This window comes from Aedes aegypti, chromosome 2, assembly GCF_002204515.2.
Source record: "Aedes aegypti strain LVP_AGWG chromosome 2, AaegL5.0 Primary Assembly, whole genome shotgun sequence".
NCBI lineage: Eukaryota > Metazoa > Arthropoda > Insecta > Diptera > Culicidae > Aedes > Aedes aegypti.
In genome coordinates this window covers 212,045,114-212,064,556 of record NC_035108.1, presented here as the reverse complement: position 1 = coordinate 212,064,556, position 19,443 = coordinate 212,045,114, and the positions used below count along the sequence as shown (strand labels likewise).

Sequence of the window (19,443 nt, the reverse complement as noted above, 5' to 3'; positions counted from 1 at the left end):
AGATTCATGTCTCACGTAAGTTCTGCAAACGATATAAGCAACCAAAATGTGGTTCTTACTAAGTATGCTCAATTAGGCAACATTACCGAATTACTGTTAAGAATGTAAAATTCCCTTTTGAAATTGCCTACCTCTAGGCGTATTCCGTTGTTCGAGGTGTTTTTAATTTTAAAATAACTCAAAAAGTAAATGACTTGTAAGCGTTTGGCCTTCATATTCGGCTTCATAGGCCCTGATTTAAGTAAGTAACGACATTTTCAGTATTACCGAACCTTGTTTACATAGGTGATCAATGTTACACCATATAAGGTAGATAAAAAAATGGCCTAATATTTTTTTTAACATGCTTAAATCTTTCAATAAACAAAATACAGTAAATAGTCTCGAGCTATGGGTGGCATTACTTGTTTTAAAAATATAAAATTTGCTACATTCGCATTTTCAAACGAAATATTAAAGAAACATTCAGAAAAATGATTAATTTTACCCCGGATTACGGTACTGCAAAGTAATTGAATATGATAGTTATTTCATGACTGTTTTATGGATATGCAAGTCGAGGATATTTTTTGACGTTGCTAGACCGGACTAATATTTCATAGTAATTTCAAGAAAACGTAACCTAAGTATTCATAAAACAACATACTTGCATCATTTGCTGTAGTTTTTTACCTTAACTGTTTGGTAAAACATTTGTATAGAACTGGCGTGATAAATGTCAGAAGTCTTTGACTTATCTTTACAAGGTCAAGAATTCATTTTTATAAAACGTAGGCTAAAATCATACGGATGGGTCGAATACAAATACTAGGTCGAATATTGGTACTCTTTTTTATGATTTTTATGATTTAAATGGCTAACATTTTATCCCAGATAAAGTACTCCACCCGTAAATGTGATTGTTTGATCAACACCTAAACTGATACTTAAACACTTATGATAAGATGTAGATCAGAATCTCAACACAGTATAGCGATTATTCAATGCAAAATATTATCTACATATCAGGGGGGCGATTCTAAAATATATAGCTCTCAAAGGGGCGAAAGTTTAAAAAGTTTGGGAAACACTGATCTAAATCATAGGTTCCCAAACTTTCCAGGTGGACAATCTACCTAGCCGTCAAGTTCATTTTTCACGACACATCAAATAAAAACTGTTGAAGAAAGCTAAGGATTTAATTTTTTCTAGAGTTTTATGTTTAAGGTGACGATGAATCAAAGTCAAATCTCAATTTCTCAAGAGCACAAAGCATTTGTTCAGGCTAGGGACGTTCCGATACTTCCGATATATCGGAATATCGATATTTTGCTTTCGATATTCGATATTTTGGTATCGATATTTTCTATTCAATATATCGGTGATATCGATATTTCCTTCCGATGTATCGGAAGAAAAACAATTGTAAGGTTTTATCCAGATATAATTATTTTTTGTATTTCAAAAAAAAAGTTACCGTTCGAATTGTACTACCTATAATGTATCATATCAGAAAATACTTTTGTCCATAACGGTCAAAATACCAATACATTTGAGTCTTCAAACAATTGAATTCGTTTAATCTCATCAAACTAATTGGCAGGTCACTAAACGATACAGGGATTTTCAAATATATCATATGATATTCCGATATATCGATATTTTGAATCAATATATCGGTGGTATCGATACTTTGATTCGATAATCGTATCGGATTAAATATCGATACTTCGCAATATCGGAACGTCCCTAGTTCAGGCTAAAGGCGATTGATGATTTGTAGTTTTCAGTTCAAACAGAAGTTATATACTCCGGATTTTTGCTCTTGAAAATTTGAGATATGGATGCGATTCATCTTCACCGTAACAATCATTTTGCATACTTTTTTACACACCAAAAATTTTAGATTTACACGTAACGTAATTTTAGCCTCAATCATGCAAAGCCATTTCTCATGTGTTATTCAATGATAAAACCTATAAACACATCTAGGGCGTCTGTACCAGTGATAGTGGCAATAGTAACGGGTTGAGGAATAAAAAATCGCCAAAAAATAACGGAAACTCGTTTTTTATAATTGAATACGTCATTCGAAAGCTTTTTTATTATATTTCACGTAAAAAATAATCTTCGAATGATAAAATCATTAAATCTATCAAAAAAGCATTTCCTCCATTACTGGAACACGTTCCAGTAATAGTGGTATTTGCTAACTTTTGTTCCTATAATAGTGGTTTACATTGATTTCCCATTGAGACTCACTATTATAGGAACGCCCCACTATAAATGGTGCAAAGGAGCAAAAAAGTTAAGGATTTTAATTGTTTTCTACTATTTCCTTACTATTTCACAAGTTTTTTTTCACACATTCATATCATTTTGACAATGTCCATGTTAGAAAAATACACATAAAAATAAAAATTGGCTATAACACGCTTGAAACGGCACTACCACTATTATTGGTACACACACTATGACTGGATCAGACACCCTATTATAACAACATTGTTACCAAAATCTTTAATATTGAACGCGAAACGTCTTCTCTCGTATAATGTTGCATGCAAAACGGCTCGGTTTACATGATTTTCACGCTGAAAATTCAATCATAAATAATGCACATGGAATGACAAGTCGTCGATCCATCCATATGCATTATTTTTGTCAGAATATTCAGCGTAGAATCATGTAAACTGAGCATTATTGTTTGCAATTTCACTTTCAAGATGCAAGAAAGCATGCAATATTGGTGAATTTTGAATGTAAGATCATGAAATGTTTCAATTTCACTCAAGATTGCAAGCATTTTCGAATGCAATGAGACAGTTTACATTAATTACTGTTCAATGTTCAGTTGCAACTCGTTTTACATGATTATCATAAAAAAATACGTGTCATGTAAATTTTAGAATTTTTTGCTGTGTAGGTTAGTCAAAAATGAGAAGGATAAATTATGAAATGGCGAATTAAATATATTAATATTAAAATATTAAAAAAATATTCACATTTTTGATATTCTGAAGAACATTTCCATCGGTGAATGTTAAGGATTTATTGGAAAATATTTTTGCCCAATAAATTTAATTATTTATTTTAAACTTGTTGCAAATCCGTTGAGTGATATCAATTGGATATCAATAATTTTTAGGGTTTCTTGCAGAACAATCCAGTCACCTAAAATGTTATAGACTTGTTGTGATATCTTCTGTAGTTGTTGGTTAATAGATACCCAGATATATATATATAAATAAAAATGGAGTGGTGTATGTATGTCACGAAATGACTTGAGAACGGGACAACCGATTTGCACAATTCTATCACTGTTGTCTTCTTGAAGGGTTCCGACGTGTTCGTGTGACGGAAAAGCTTAGGAAAGCTTAATGGAAAATTTGGTAAAACTGGAGAGTACTAATGTGTCATTTTGTATGGGACGTTCAATGACATTTTTCAACAGCCTACTTGATGGCAAGACGAAGTTTGCCGGGACCACTAGTTTAACAATAAAATTTGTATAAATGAAATTTTTGAGCTTGCTTTAAATACAATTTAAATTGTTTTCATTTATCAATGACAATTGAGAATTTTATGATGAAATTTTTGGCCAACTAAATATTAAACCCTCGCTGGACATTTAGCAGATATCATTGAGTTCATAAGGATTTTTGAAACAGGAAAAAAAAACGAAAATGTTTGAAACGTATTGGAAATTTTTCCAATGTCACATGATTTTTCATGAAAACATATTTAATCCTGGTAGCTAGCTCGTCTTCAGAAATCCTTCCATTTATCTGAACTATTAAGATAATTGAGATTGTTGCAAAGCTCAAAGTGAAAAAAATCTTTAGAAAAATCTTAAAAATTAATTATGATGGGAAAATTTTAACTTACTTCCTTTAAATTTAATTAACCTTTTAGGCAATTGGAAATTATTGTTTTGGCAACTATAGTAAAATAGTAGTTTACGCAACAAAATGTAGAATGACGATATTTACAGCACGAGTCGTACATTTATCCAACGAGGCTTGCCGAGCTGAATAATTACGACGAGTGTTATAAAAATCAAGTTCTGCAACAAATTGCGTACAATATTTTTTTGCAATTTCGTAGAAGACCATTTGAGAGTACCAGAAACCATATCGGAATGCACTCACCATTATTTCACAATTTCTGAAAAACTGTTGTGCAATAATTTATTACGCAGCTCAAAGCAATTGCGTAATGAGAAAACATTGAGTAATGATTCATTATAGCACTGGTTTCAGTTGCGTAATGCCTATTACCGCACTGCATAATTCAGTGAAGGAAAGAAGTCGTTTCATGACAGATTTGCGTGGTGAAAAACAGCCTATTATGATGAAAAATTGTAAAAATGTTCATACGTTTCTAAGAAGAATTCGATAACATAGGCGAAAAATACGAAATAAGATTTTTTCTCGCGGAGAAATGAAAGTCGTGTCCAGAATTCTTAAAAAATCTTATTCAAAATTTTGTGAAAAGCCTTTTTTATAATCCTGCGAAAGTTTCTGCGTCTCAGTTGTTGGTAAAATTTATTTCCAGGATTCTGAGAGAATGTTAGTCTGAAATTCAGTGAAATTATGTACGAAAGTTTAACCTTTTGTCCATAAGTTTTGTTCAGGCTGCATTTTTTGAATTTCGATAGGAGTCATGGTAGAAAATTGTTGAAACATCCATAAATTTGAGATTTAGAATTTAATCATTCATAAAATTGAGTATTAAAACAATTCAAATAATAACTAAGCAAAAATATTAGGTTGAAACTAAATTAAAAATTAAACAGTTTTGGTATGTTCTAACTTCGAGTTGATAGAATAGTCAACGGGCCAAATATGAAAAGAATCTTCGAACCCTCCGCGGGCCGCACAAAATGAGGTCGCGGGCCGGATGCGGCCCGCGGGCCGTACGTTGGGCAGCCCTGCTCTAAATGATGGCGCCTTCGGTAGAAACCAAAATTTGGCCTAATTTAACGAATCTATGACATTTTCTCGAAAGACATTTGATCGAAATTCTAATTGAAAGCATATGACATTTGGTCGAACCAACATTTACTCGAAAGGTCATTTGGTCGAGTCTTAATAGTATGGACAAATGTTTTACGTCAATTTTTTTTATCTTCAAGAGCCAGTTCGCGAGCACCACAAACCCCTTTCCAAGGGAAGTTGTATTGATATTCTCCGATCTGGCTGAAATTTTCAGGGATTGTTCTACTATATAAAAGAAGATGTTTTGCAAAATTTTAAATTTTTATATTAGGGGGAAGTGGGACAAAATGACCCTCAATGATTTCATGTCACTAAACATGCAAATTCACAAAAACTGATATAACTATAGTAAAATTGCACGGATTATGTTGAAATTTGGCATGATTACTCTACGTTATATAAATTTTAAGATAAGCATGATATATGAATTTAAAAAGTAATTTAAATCGAGAAAAACAAGTTTTTCATAAACAAATTTGTGATTTTCAAATCGATTTTTTCCTTACCAACCGAACTAGGTCAAGAAACTAAATATGACGTTTTGTAGGGCAACTCATGGGCTTTCGGTTGAGGTGTAATCCAGATATGCAGTTTCAAAAAATTTCGAAAAAAAAAAAACCTTTTTTTCGGGGTAGTGTTTGAACTAGAGCCATTTTGCGAGTACCGCAACCCCCTTACCTAGAGAGGTTGTATTGATGTTCTCCGATCGATCTGAAATTTACAGGAGTTGTTTTTTATATAAAAGAAGATATTTCGTAAAATTTCAGATTTTTATATTAGGGAGAAGTGGTACAAAATAACCAATAATTATTTAATATATAAAAATAAACAAAATCAATTAAAGTGATATAAGCTATACAGTGATACCTCCATGAGTCGATGTTCCATGACTCGATATCGACTCATGGAACCATACTAAAAACGAAATTTCATGGTTACTATGATGGTCCCTAGAAGCCACTTTCCAAAGGATTGCTGTTCCATGACTCGATATTTCCATGAGTCGATGGTCCCTTCGATATCGACTCATGGAGGTTTCACTGTAGTAAAATTGCATGAATTTGTATGAAATTTGGCATGTTTACTTAACGTTAAATGAACTTCAATTTGTATTTAGATAAAAACAATGTATCAAACCGAAAAAAACTGTTATTTTATAAAATAAGTATTTTTTTAAAATCGACTAATTTTTTCAACCGAATTTGGTCAAAAAACTAAATATAAAGTTTTTTAGGGCAACTCAAGGGTTTTCATTTGCAGTGTACCGTGGTGAATCAAAATCCGAATGTTATGAGCAGCGTATGGAGGCCTCTTGTCAGTAGTTGTAATACCGATTATATCATACCGTGTTGCCGCTGCCATATCTAAAAGAAATGTCACTTCCTTGCAAAAGTGATGATGTGGATAACAATACCCAGACAACCAAAATGTACGTATAACAAAATCACCTGGAGGCTTTGTATGTGCAAAATTTCACTTATAAGATGTCGCGAAAAGGCCTTCTACGTACAAAAGTGGAGGCGATATGCGTGCATATATTATGTGATGAATAATAATATATATTGCGAGTGTATACATATTCTACCGTACTAACCAGTGATCCTATACGACTTAACTTATAATAATAAATGTTGATTTGACAGCTGCTACGGATTGATTCGACTCACTTTGTACGAGTGTACGGGACGAAGCAAAATGTACAAATGAACTCAGAAAAAAAGTGTTTTATGCGAGGAAACTCATCAATCTGGCGAGTTGATCCACGGTGTTTTGCGAGTTTGATGTAATTAGTATGAATAAACAAGTTATAATGTGAACATTCATGCGATTTCTGGTTGTCTGGGTAAGGCATTGCACCTAGAGGGTCTTGTTTCCCGGACTCGAAAAAATCCCGGGATTCGGGATTTTATTTTTAAAAATCCCGGGATTTCCCGGGATTCCGGGACAAAAATTAAATTCTTCCAAAATGATTATAGAACAGTTAGAGCGGGATTTGAAGCAATGTTTAGTTTTATAGAGAAGTTTCAAAATTACCGAACCTGTTTTTGAAGGTTAAGTTGAATTATTTTAAGAAAAAAACAATACAACCTTAGATTTTATTCATCAAAATTACATATATCTGCAATCGAAGGTAATGATCATTCATTAAAGTTAATTTGAAACGAAAATCAATCATGATGCGTAAGATATAGGCGTAGGTAATACCTATCACTCTCAAATTTTATCAAAAAATCTTTTAAAATCTACTCTCATGATTATGCAACTTACTTAGATTGTTGTGTCATATTAAATCTTCATGCTTTTTAATGATTTGCATTACAGCTAACGGCTAACGTTAGGTTATAGCTACGTTAGACCAGGTACACCGGGCAATTCGAAATGGTTACGGGAAGATAAAGAAAAATCAACCACCAAATCAATATTTAGCAAATAGAACAAACCGTAGAGAAGCCTGTAATAGTTTATTACGTAATAACTAACATACCAGAAAAACACAAGTTTAAGCATAAGTGGCCTTAAACTGTTAGAAAGTAAGCTGAATGCAATTACTAAAATACATTCTTGCATCAACAGTTGAAAAAAACATGTTGCTTGTTTTGTGCCTTTATTTGAAAAAATACATCAGCATTTTCTAGTTAAACATGCAATTTCGGGAAATCCCGGGATTTTCGAAAATATCCCGGGATTCGGGATTTTTTATATCCCGGGATTTCCCGGGATTTTTGTCCCGGGATTCCCGGGACAAGACCCTCTAATTGCACCTATGTTTTCGTTAGCAGCCTCGGCGGTTCAGTAGTAAGCGTTGTTTCTGCTCACGTTGTTTGGTTGGGAATCAACTACCGCATTTTTTTTTTAATTTGGGTAATGATTTGATAGGTTCGATTGGGAGGGCCACATATATGTGTGTACCTTATATGATGGTATGTTTGCTAGAGATCAATTTGTAAATAATTGAGTTTAGCTTAGTTTAGACTAACTGCACATATGGCTGCTATGAGACACTGTACCGTTTTTGACTTTTAGAATTTTGGAATTTTGACTTTTACTAGCCTTGATGTTTGCAAATTTCTCCAAAGAGTGAAAGAGAGACGAAGATTGTTAAAAATTGCATTGGTCCACGAAAATTGTGTATTTTTCTAAAAAAAACATTTTTCAGTATAATCCGCTTAAACCTTACAGTAGTTCTTGTGATTTTGTGTATTGTTAATTATTTATCAATGGTAACTGAATTATAAATGCGTGTAAAATGATCAATCATGTTTATAACAAAAAATAATAAAGAATTAAAATAAACATATTAACCTTCATTTTATAAAATAACAGTTTTTTTTCGATTTGAAACATTTTTTTAACTCAAATTCCATGTTTATTTTGAAGTTCATATAACGTTAAGTAAACATGTCAAATTTCATACAAATTCGTGCATTTTTACTATAGCTATAGCAGTTTTATTGTTTTTTTATATATATTACATTATATATTATATTATATATTACATAATTATTAGTTGTTTTGTACCACTTCCCCCTAATATAAAAATCTGAAATTCTGCGAAATATCTTTTTTTATATATGAAAAGAACTACTGTACATTTCAGCTCGATCGGAGAACCTCAATACAACCTCTTCAGACAAGGCGGTTGCGGTACTCGCAAAATGGCTCAAGTTCAAACACTACCCCGAAAAAAAGGTTTTTTTTTCGAAATTTTTTGAAACGGCATATCTGCCCAGGTAACCATTAAGCACTGTTATAAGCGGCATATGAGCCATTTAACGGCTTTTCAGTGCCTACTAGCTTCATAGAAAATTTTCGAATGCTAATAGGCACTGTGACCTTCAGGCACTGATATTGGCCCTATATGGGTATATAACGCTTTATTTTAGTGCTCGTAAACCCTGTGCCAATAATCAGTTCACATCGGCCGTCAATGCTGTTCAACGGCCTAGTGTCATGACGTTTGTGAAACAAAACAAAAATGAATCGGGGTTGCGAAGAGATTTCATATCACGCTTGCACCTACGAAAAATATCGTAAGCAACTGGCAACGCATGAGAGAATAAAGTGAAACACATTTATCTGCCTCTTTTTCGCACACCCAATGCAAATAATGTATCCTCGAATGTATCAGGACCTTCAAGGTCCCGAAAATCTTTCAGAACGAATCTGCGGCGGAAGACGTTGCCATGAATGCTTTGATATATGCTGCACTATTATGATGCTGGAGATTTTTAGTTATGAAATAAAATATATACTAAATCGATTGTAAAGGTTTGGAAAGGAGGGGGGGAGTATTGGTTGATAAGCGGTTAGTTTTTCTGTGGATTTTGCTTTCGCTGCGCTGCTATGTGACAATAAATATCTATAGACACATTCCATCAGAACCTCGCCGGCATAACCAGCATTGCTCATGATTTAGCTGGAAAAATATACACATGCCGCTGCAAAGTTATCTCTTTCAAATACGATGTTAAACCTACTAATCCACTTGTGCAGCAATGGAGCAGATGGGAAAACGACGAGCATTATCGATAAGAACACCGACAACTGCAGTTTGAGCCTGGATCACGCAGCAAAAAAAACATCACAGAAGAGAGCATGAGAAAAGGAAAAAACCAATAAACGATAAACAAAACTTTTTTTTCATTTTTGCTGCTTGCTATAAAATTATGACATCTCTCATTTTAGTGACTCGGTACGAATAGGCTGTTTATCAGCCGAATAATTCGCCAAAAGTGGCGTTTTAACAGCCCTTAATTATGATATAGTTCCTGTTAGCCCTGTTGGCTATGCCTTTTATTCGACTATAGAACCGAGTTGATGCCAGTTTTTACGGCTTAGTGGTTACTTGGGTGGATTACACCTCAAATGAAAGCCCATGAGTTGCCCTACAAAACGTCATATTTAGTTTCTTGACCTAGTTCGGTTGGTAAGAAAAAAATCTATTTGAAAATCACAATTTTTTTTATGAAAAACTTGTTTTTCTCGATTTCAAGAACTTTTTAAATTCATATATCATGCTTATCTCAAAGTTTATATAACGTAGAGTAATCATGTCAAATTTCAACATAATCCATGCAGTTTTACTAGTTATATCAGTTTTTGAGATTTTGCATGTTTAGTGACATGAAATCATTGGGGGTCATTTTGTCCCACTTCCCCTTAATATAAAAATCTAAAATTTTGCAAAACATCTTTTTTCATATAGTAGAACAATCCCTGAAAATTTCAGCCAGATCGAAGAACATCGATACAAGAAGGGGTTGCGGCTCTCGCGAACTGGCTCTTAAGAACAGCATTTGTACCTAATACACAGAGAGATTGAATATGTAATTAAAAAAAAAAAACTACTAGCTATTTTATCAACAATTAATAGGTACTTGACAATATTTTGTAATATCATTTGATAAACCAACTTTCTCAACATATTGATCTACCCTTTGAGTGTTAGACCTTTCAGGCTGCTTTTTGACTTAAGCTTGTTCTGCGAATCGAGGCGAGCTGATCTTAAAAAAGAAGTAGGCCGACTTTTGTCACCACTGTCAACTCGTATTACCTCATCCAATTTTCTTATTAAGTTTTTTTTGATCAAATCATTTCTCGGTCTCTAATCGTGACCATTCGAATTCCACCGCAAACTATGTTATTTACCTGAAGTCATCAACATCGTAAGCAAAACCCAAGGTATGTTATCAAGTAATAATAAGCCAATTGAACATAAGTAAAAAATGTATCCTACTGCCGATACTTCGTAAAAAATTGCAATAAAGGTTTTCCTAAGAGCCATTTTTGAGTCTAATTTCTGCATTCCATAATCTTACCCACGTCCGTAAGCTTCATGACCCGGAATTTAAAAATAAGAATCTCTCCGAACGGTTCCATCACATTAAGAAGGAAGGATCCGTCATTGATTTCGTAATTTTCAAAAGCAGTTTTTTCGTTCAAAATCAAGAGAATTTACAGAAAAATGTGTTCACTGTATTCTATTCTCCAACCGAAACACAGTGAACATATTTTCATCGAATAATTTTTAGATTAGAACAGAAAAACTGATTTTGAAGTTTCGATGATGATGATGAATTATGATGACGGAGCGTTGAACGTTAAGATCAGCAGTTCATTACGAAGAACGATAAAATGTTTAAAGAATAAAACATAAAATGAATTAAAACAAAATACATTATGTTCACATCGTTGAAGAATAAAACAACTTGTTGAACAATTCTTAAAAAAAAAAAACAAAAAACATTATATTCTTAAGGAATCATAAATTCATTATGATTTAGTGTGGTGACTCAAACCCATTTGAATAGGTGGCCCATACTGCCCCTATCGACCATATATGTCTTACACATCGTTACAGCACATAATAATTCGAAAGACTTCATTATAGTTAAGTTCAAACAAGCAAATGACATGATGCCTAGTTGTAATAATGATAATGTGAATTACTTCCATTAGGAATTTCTTTTCCACCTACTTATTCGCATTCCAAACGTCACCCAAAAGAGGTTTGACATGTATTAGCATCTTATTAAGTGGCGAAGCATGACAGCGATGCTCTCGACAAGCCCTATCCTTTTTGTCATGAATGATCTTTTATTATTTAATTTCAGGACTGACATCCTAAAAAAACGCTGTTCTGAACTTCAGTCAGACTGTGCATTAAGTTTATACTTCTGTTAAGGTGAAACAGTTTGGAATCAACTTCTGAGATTGCACTACAACTTCAAAGGCAAAAATCTCACGAAGAAAGTATCGAACAACAGTGCACTTTTTGTTTTGGCTTTGTGCACTAGCAGGCCCCTGGGAGGGAGAAACCGATACAAAATTTCTGTACGTCATAGTGAGTCGGGATTCCGCTGTCACGAACTGTTACTGTGAGCCCAGATCTCAAACATTGGACTAACATGGAAAAAGCGCGTAACTGATTAAAACACATTTTCGATTTCATCAAAGTGACAAAAATCGAATGAAAATCAATTCATGCACATAATGCAAGTAATGCCACGTGAGCACCTTTCAATCTGATTGAATATAAAGCATTGAAAAACGCATCGTTTTACTTTTTCCAATGAAAATGAATATTTAGTGCATAGAAAACTGTGGCCCTTTTTCCATGTTTGTCAGGAAAGATCGAAAGTACACAACAAAAGAAAACTAGCGATTTTCCCCAAGTGTGCCTTGATTGTTCATGGCAAGCTGGAGTTATCTTGCAGTTCAAACAAACGTTGTCTTATATTTCGTGTGTAATATCTATGCCGCCCTCCCAGGCAGGCCCTAGTAAAAATGATGATATTTATCAAAAATGGATAATAACATCGCATTACACCAATAACTTTTGGATTGTGAATTTGTCGGCTTAGGTGTCCAATACTGGGGGATCTTTCCCTAATTCTATATACAGCTGTACCAACATTGATTGAGAACTAAAAAAACTTTCAAGATTTTGATGTGTCCAATACATAGTTTTATAGAAATAAAATAAATTGTTGGCACATCTAAATTTACCCAAATTTGGTGAATCTTTTAACTTTGTTACTCGGAAATACTTGAATTCTAATTCCCGTCACGCTTTCTACTTACCTTTCTCAACACATTTAGTCCTTGAAACTCGATAAACTGCGGCGGTGGACTGGGAAAGTTTTCTTCTACCCACGAGACCACTTTATCGGAGACGAACGGTGGAACGGGAACGCCCCACAGCACTTTAGGATCTTCCTCAAATTCCGGAGTCACGAGATCGAAATTTTGTTTGAATGTTGATTGGGAGGGAGATAATGGCTCAGCCATGGTTCATTCAAATTTCTCCCGTTGGTTGATAAACTTCGAAAGAATTAAATTTTAAGCACCACACTCAATGCTTCACTCATCACAAATGCACATTACTGAAGAAAAAGGGCAAATTCTACGCTATGCGGAAAATCGATTGTAATTTGTAAACAGGACAGCAGCGTTCTCAAGTGCACCAAATCCCGCCTCGATGGATCCTTCTTTGTATCTCTGAAGTGTGGGAAAAAGCACCAACACAATTACAGTAATACCTCTTTGAACTACAATGTCAAAAGACCCACCGCCGAAAACTGGTCTTACCGATGCGGGTGGAAAACTCGAACTGGAAAGCTTCGTCTTCTCAACTCAAATAATCGGCACCAGGCAGCAGCGAGTCCTGGCGATTCCGCGCGTTTTTCTCTCTGACTTTAGTAAAGTGATGATTGGATATGTGTAGATAGATATGGAGACAGGATGGTTTTCCACTCTTCATCGGAAAAGGCATGCCAGAGTAGAATCAAAACAGAGAGAAAAGCTCTTTTGTCGTGCTACAAATTCGGAGAAGCTAAGCTTCATAACATGCATTCTTATTTGTACACAACTGCTGCCAGCTTCCATGTAAGATAACAGTCCTCTAGTGACGTCATTGCCAGGAAAATCTCATCTTAGAAGCATCTATGAGAAATTGAGTTTTCTTTTGCATAGAAATCTGTAGCTTCTCAACATAGCTTTCAAAATTGCAAATTTGTGATCTCTCAAATATTTTAATACTGTAACATATTTTGTTTCTTTCAATTGGGAACATAACTTCTATGTCTTCTACTTCTTTTTGGGATACGTTCTCACTTAGACAAAGTCTGCTAATGCTTAGTGATCAATGAGCACTTTCACAGAAAAGATCCTGGACCGACCGGGAATGGAAACCAGACACATTCAGTATGGCTTTGCTTATATTATTATTGCCACTCGGCTAAGGAAGGCCCCCACCTTCACCCACCTTATATCAATGAAGGATTGCAAGTTGGATATAATTACCAAGTGTAACAAAAATGACATTTGCGTGTCTCAAGGATCAAATTATGTGTCTCTTGTAGATTTGGGGTCACTTAATCTGATGCCATTTTTAAAAATGTTCCTGCATGTCACAATTTTGAGCTAGAGGTCACCAAAAGTTTTGTAAAACTCTGGTTTTATTGATGTTTGAAATTTAAGGTATGATTTATCAAATTTTTCAGGGATCCAATCCACCAGGACTTTAACTTTCATTTAACATATGGTCGGCGTTAAGTCAGAGTGGACAAAGTAACATATTATATTATTATATTATACCGCTCATATTACTTAAATTGTTAATTCATATGATAGGGAACATAATATTAAAAATCATTGATCTAAATATATACGTTCAGAAATAGTAGTTTTTATTTAACAAAACAATAAACTTGTATGTTGAAACTAAAGAAAATGTACAACATTCAAATTCTCCTGGGCAAAGTATCACGCATGTTCTTTAACCCTTATTTTTGTAATAGTAGAAGGTTGCAAATCTGTTCAATACACGTCACTCGTATGTTCCGGAATCCATTTGATTTTAACACAAAAATTCTTTTTTTTTTCGATACGGTGCCTAAAAAATTAAAAATGGGTGTTCTCTTTCCTCATTAAGATGTGTTTATTCTGTCTAAATACAGAATTTCTCAAACATAAAACAAGTCGACTTGCGAATTTAATGCACTATGCTATATCAAATCAGCAACTTGTTTTTCGCGAGCAGCAACATCGTAAAATTATAAAATGGATTTCATATTATAGAAACATTTCGCGGAAGTAGAAGAGAGTTGAATTCTGGAAATACCGGGAATATGACGTCAATAACTGGGCAAACTGCTGTAACCGGACGTCCGAACGTGCTTTCCGGAAAGATTAGCGGATGGCTTGAGCGCTACTCCAGTTGGAGATTCACCTGTTTTCAGGGTTGCCCGGGCTAAGACCTCTCAAGGGAAAGGGTTTTGGGGTCCAATAGTGGAAGGAAAGCACGAAACACGGTTGGCTACGTTGTTGCGACAAGAAGACTCCTCTTTAGATTACCCTAGACTGTTAGTCCGAGAAAAGAAAACCTAGCCGATAGTCTAGACTACGTTCGCACCAATTCTCATCACTGGCTGGCTGTATCCGTAAACCTCAAACTGAACCCGAAAGACTAGAGAGTGTTCCTTGGTTGGATTCGGAGCCAACCTCCCCAGTAAAATAAAATAGCAAGGAACTACTAAACGTACTCGAGTGACATGAAATCTCCCCTTCTCGTTCACTAATTTCAACACATGTCGGTTTGTCTGTGGTACTCCAATGCATTTATTAACAAACATCCATATTCAATTCAACTAGTTCATTTTTATATTTAGCGTAGGGCTACTTTACCGACTTCTCTCTTCTCCTTACTCTAGCTATTTACAAATTCATTTTCTTTATATTCATCTACTACCTCTCTATTTTCTCTTCACGTGCTTTTGTGCGGTGTGGGCATTCACATTGGGGGAAAGGCTAGTGTCCGACAAAAAAGGTTAGCCGCCGCTACGCGTCTCCAACCATCAATCGAGATCGGGCAAAAAAACTCTACACCATGCACGAATATGGCAACCCCAATCCCACCTAATGGATTTGACAGCAACCAAGATCATTTGAGTATCCGCATTGAAAGCATTTGAGTATCCAACGGTTGCTTAGAAAAGATGGCGGCGCCGCATACTGCTGACACCATGCGCATGGGACTTTCACTGTTTTGCATGCATTTAATTACGGTACCATATCAGCAGCACGAAAGTGGGTGGTCGCCGGACGACGACGCTAAGGTCTTGTTGGTGTGCTTGGGGGCACTGCTGATCGGTGGATGGCTTGATCCGTGTCGACGGTTACGGCATCGGTTGACGCTGATCAATGGTTGAACGGGTGGTTGGTGGGTTAACGCTTAGTCACGGCACATCTCTGCGATGCCCGTCTCATTCAAAGCGCGCGATGCGCACTCCTGCCGGCGTCTACGCCTCACTGCTTCATGCGCCGACGGCGCCTCACCGACGATTTGTGGGCTTCAAAGGGGTACTGCCGTTGTCCTTACGGTTGTCACTGAAATGGGAAACGCTGGTTGCTGGCTCCACTGACTTTTGATGAAAACGATTTGCTGCTCTTGGCCCTGTCCGGGGCGCGAAATTGACGGACGCGGCCCCCTTCCGGCCACGTGTACCGCCGGGCTTCTTCGAAGCTGCAGAGTGGGGTCAGGAATAGTTTCCTAAACACTATTGTGAGGTGGCGGGCTTGGCACGCTTGCCACAAATCTTTTGCCAAAATCCACTCGCACACTTCTACTCTTGCACGGTTTGATCTAAGCGAAGTAAATTTTACGCTTTCTAACTAGCTAATCTATTATATCACCTCACGACGCGGAACTAACTTGGATTACTCCTGCCTCTTCCACTGTACAGATCAAAGTCAACATGTAACAATCAGAAACCCTCAGATAAAGTGCGATTATTCTGAAAATCCTCGCTACCGGATTTGACCTCCCGAGTCTCTAAATTGCCTTTGCCCCGACTAACAGTCTATTGTGGCAAAGAGAAAGATCATTCGGGTTGCAACGAATGTCACCAACCGAACCTAACCGAAATCCTCTCAATTACGAGCCAAAAGGACAATAAATCCTGACAAGGATTTCCCAGAAGTCGATGGCCACCAACCGACGCTACTTTGTTACCTATGGTACTCATCGGCTTATAGTTGGAGAGTTCGCTTCTGCTCGTTTCCGTGAGCGTGAATTTGTTTTATAGCCAGAAGAACTTTTATAGGGAAATCAAATTGCGGTGTATGTGACGGGGAAACTTAATACAAATTCTATTTAACAATTCATCTACTTAAGCTAAATTTATATTTTATATTGACACAAAATGTATCGAACTGAAAGTTCGTTACACTGCCTGAAATCTATTGATCGCTGAATGTAACACCGAAACTTAACTGTTTGTGAAGGATTTAAATAATCACGGTTTCAGTACAAATTGGATAGGCTTTATGGCAATGAAAATACGATTTTGCAATTTGAAGGACAATTTGAAGAAACAAAACAAGAAAATATATGCAAACTTGACGATAACTGCTGGTTGTATATACTTTTTGCACATATCTCTTCATTTTTTTTAGCATAAACGTACTTTGAAGTGGGTTTTTCATATTTGTGAACAATCTTAGATGTCTTTTCATATTGTTTCCATCGTATTTCATCAATATTTTTCAGCTGTAAATGGTTTTGCAATCATATTCTCAAAAATATTTTATTTCATCTACAATGACCCAATGTCATCAGATCTAATGGGTGAGATTGGGTCATTTTTTATTTACGTGTACTGCCGTTGTGAATAAAATTTTTGAATGAAATGTTTAGGACAGTTGTTAATGTACTATCAAAGCACATACACACCAAATTTGAAGTTTATTGGAGTTAAATTGCGAAAGTTATTCAAAAAATAATCCGTACTCATTCTCACTCCCAACGACGGTTTTTCTTTAAGATTTTTCTTAAAAAGAGACTCCAAAGACTTTCCATTAAATAGTTTTTTTTAGATACTTATGCAAAATTTCAAATTCAAACAACTATTTGTAAGGTACCGTGGGGCAAGTGGGTAATGGAATTCGCATAGTTGAGATTCTTCCAATTCTAGAGACTTTAAATTGAAACAAATGAGGTTGTGTATATTTTTTAGCTTGACTCCCACCATTCAGTTATGTTAGTTGAAATGATTCGACAACATTATAAATGCAACATTTCCAATGTTAGTTCTTACATTATAGGACAGCAATTGCACTTCTGCTCTGTAGAATTTCCACCGCTCGTTATTTGTTTTTGAGAAAGTCGGATATGACGTCGGATAACTTTTCGGGAGAAATCAAACGGAATCCTTCAATAACGTATTTAGGGTCTTTTTTATGTGGATATACCTATACCCCATTTTTATGTTTTGAACTAGATTTACATAGACATTCTATGAGATTTCCGTGTGTTCTCTAATATTGCAACTTTTCAGTCAACGTCTTCCTTTTAATTGGCTGCCCGAAGTAGACATATTGATATTGTAATGTTTGGCAACATCTTTTAGAGAATTTCCATGATTTCTAATAGCTTTTAACGCTTGAGTATAGTGTTTCTTGAATTATCAGCACGTTATGTTTTTCTATGATAATTGCGAACCATGTTTACTTATGGCTACTTTAAGAGAAAACACAAATTCAAACTCTAATGATAAACTTTTCACTTGCCCCACCTGATAAGAAAATTGACGGTGTTTAAATTTAGTAATTTTTAGGTCTACGTCGAATTAATTCTAAAACTTTTTTTTATTGCAGTTTGAAACTGTCACAGAATACAACTAAAAAAATGGTACAGGAAATTATTTTCCGCAACTTTTTTCTACTGAAAATATTAGAATAAGATTGTGCGCCGCCAACTTGTTACGGAGTAACAGTTGACAGGTTAACAATTTTTTGCTCTATTATGCAAAAATGGCTGAAAAATCTCAGAAATTTGTTACCTATCGTAATGTTCTCAATGACCTCAAAGGTTTACGCATAAGTTTAAAACGTTAATTCACATATTCAGTAAAATATATCAATTGTTTTCACTTACCCCATTTACCCACTTGCCTCGTGGTACCTTATTAAAAAAAACTTTTAGTAACCTATTAAACTTCTGGATACAAAAAAACATTTAAGGTCCTTGGCATCACTCTGCAAAAGCTGATCCATCATCCAAGCTTTCAGCAATCATACTCTCTCGTGTCACCCATGCCAAGAATATTCTCCCAGCGTTCCGTAGAAGCTTTCAACAACGTCGATTTTGAGTGCAGCAGCTGCCGAGAGACATTGCGTTGAGAAGCGTTTGTCTATGGGTATGTGTATTTCTGCAAAGCGAATCAGGAGTTGAAATAATATGTCGACGGTCGACTACCACTCCACGCGATTTTGAACCGAAATGAACAATTCAAACAGAGCAAGGTCAAGGCCGAGATGCAGAAAAATATTATACTGTATGTTAAGGAACTTTCACTAATTACGCTACCCGAAAATTGGTAATTTTCAAACCATTCCCTCACTAATTTTACTCTTCAGTATGAAAATTCAAAGTTTGTGTAATTATAATTTATCACACTTTTCCAAATTTCCAAACCCCATTAAAGCATTACATTATTTGTGGACGCTCTCTTATTGGATGTGCATCGTTGCCTTACTATCATGGTTATATAATAACATACAACAACGTTCGTTTATGGATTTTGTTGGATGGATGAATTGATGGATGAGCTCACAAAGAGCGGAGCTGAATTTAATTGCATGGAAAATCATTATCAGGACAGGTCTGTTCATCAACTAAGTTTAGTGTAGTTTGTCAAATTGAAAGAGTTTTGCAATCTTAATTACATAGCGTAAAGTGGGACAAAAGTTTCTTTTTGAGATTTCACACTATCTAACTTTAAAACAAATGTTATGCATGTGACTCAAATGCTGTTCAAGTAAGTGACTTCAGCAAAAATCATATAAATGAATTGATATTCGAAAAAGTTATGATCGAATATAAATGTGCAAATTCTCGGAAAGTAAGACTGTCCGTTTCGCCCCGTGTGTTCATTATGTCCTTAAGGTGAAGATGAATCGA

The 19,443-nt window shown here is 35.3% G+C and overlaps 1 protein-coding gene across 3 annotated transcripts in view; it reads right to left on the bottom strand.

Annotated features, from left to right (window-relative positions):
* LOC5576998 (myotubularin-related protein 8) overlaps positions 1-19,443 on the bottom strand; it is a 54,924-nt gene that overhangs the window by 25,761 nt on the left and 9,720 nt on the right. For 2 of the 3 annotated variants that reach the window (XM_021843879.1, XM_001663051.2), the window contains exon 1: positions 12,564-13,098. The exons of the other annotated variant lie outside the window; for it this stretch is intronic. In XM_021843879.1, the coding sequence (XP_021699571.1) occupies positions 12,564-12,770 (207 nt within the window). In that variant the 5' untranslated portion in view covers positions 12,771-13,098. Of the gene's footprint in view, positions 1-12,563; positions 13,099-19,443 lie in introns of those variants that run through there. 3 annotated transcript variants of the gene reach the window in all.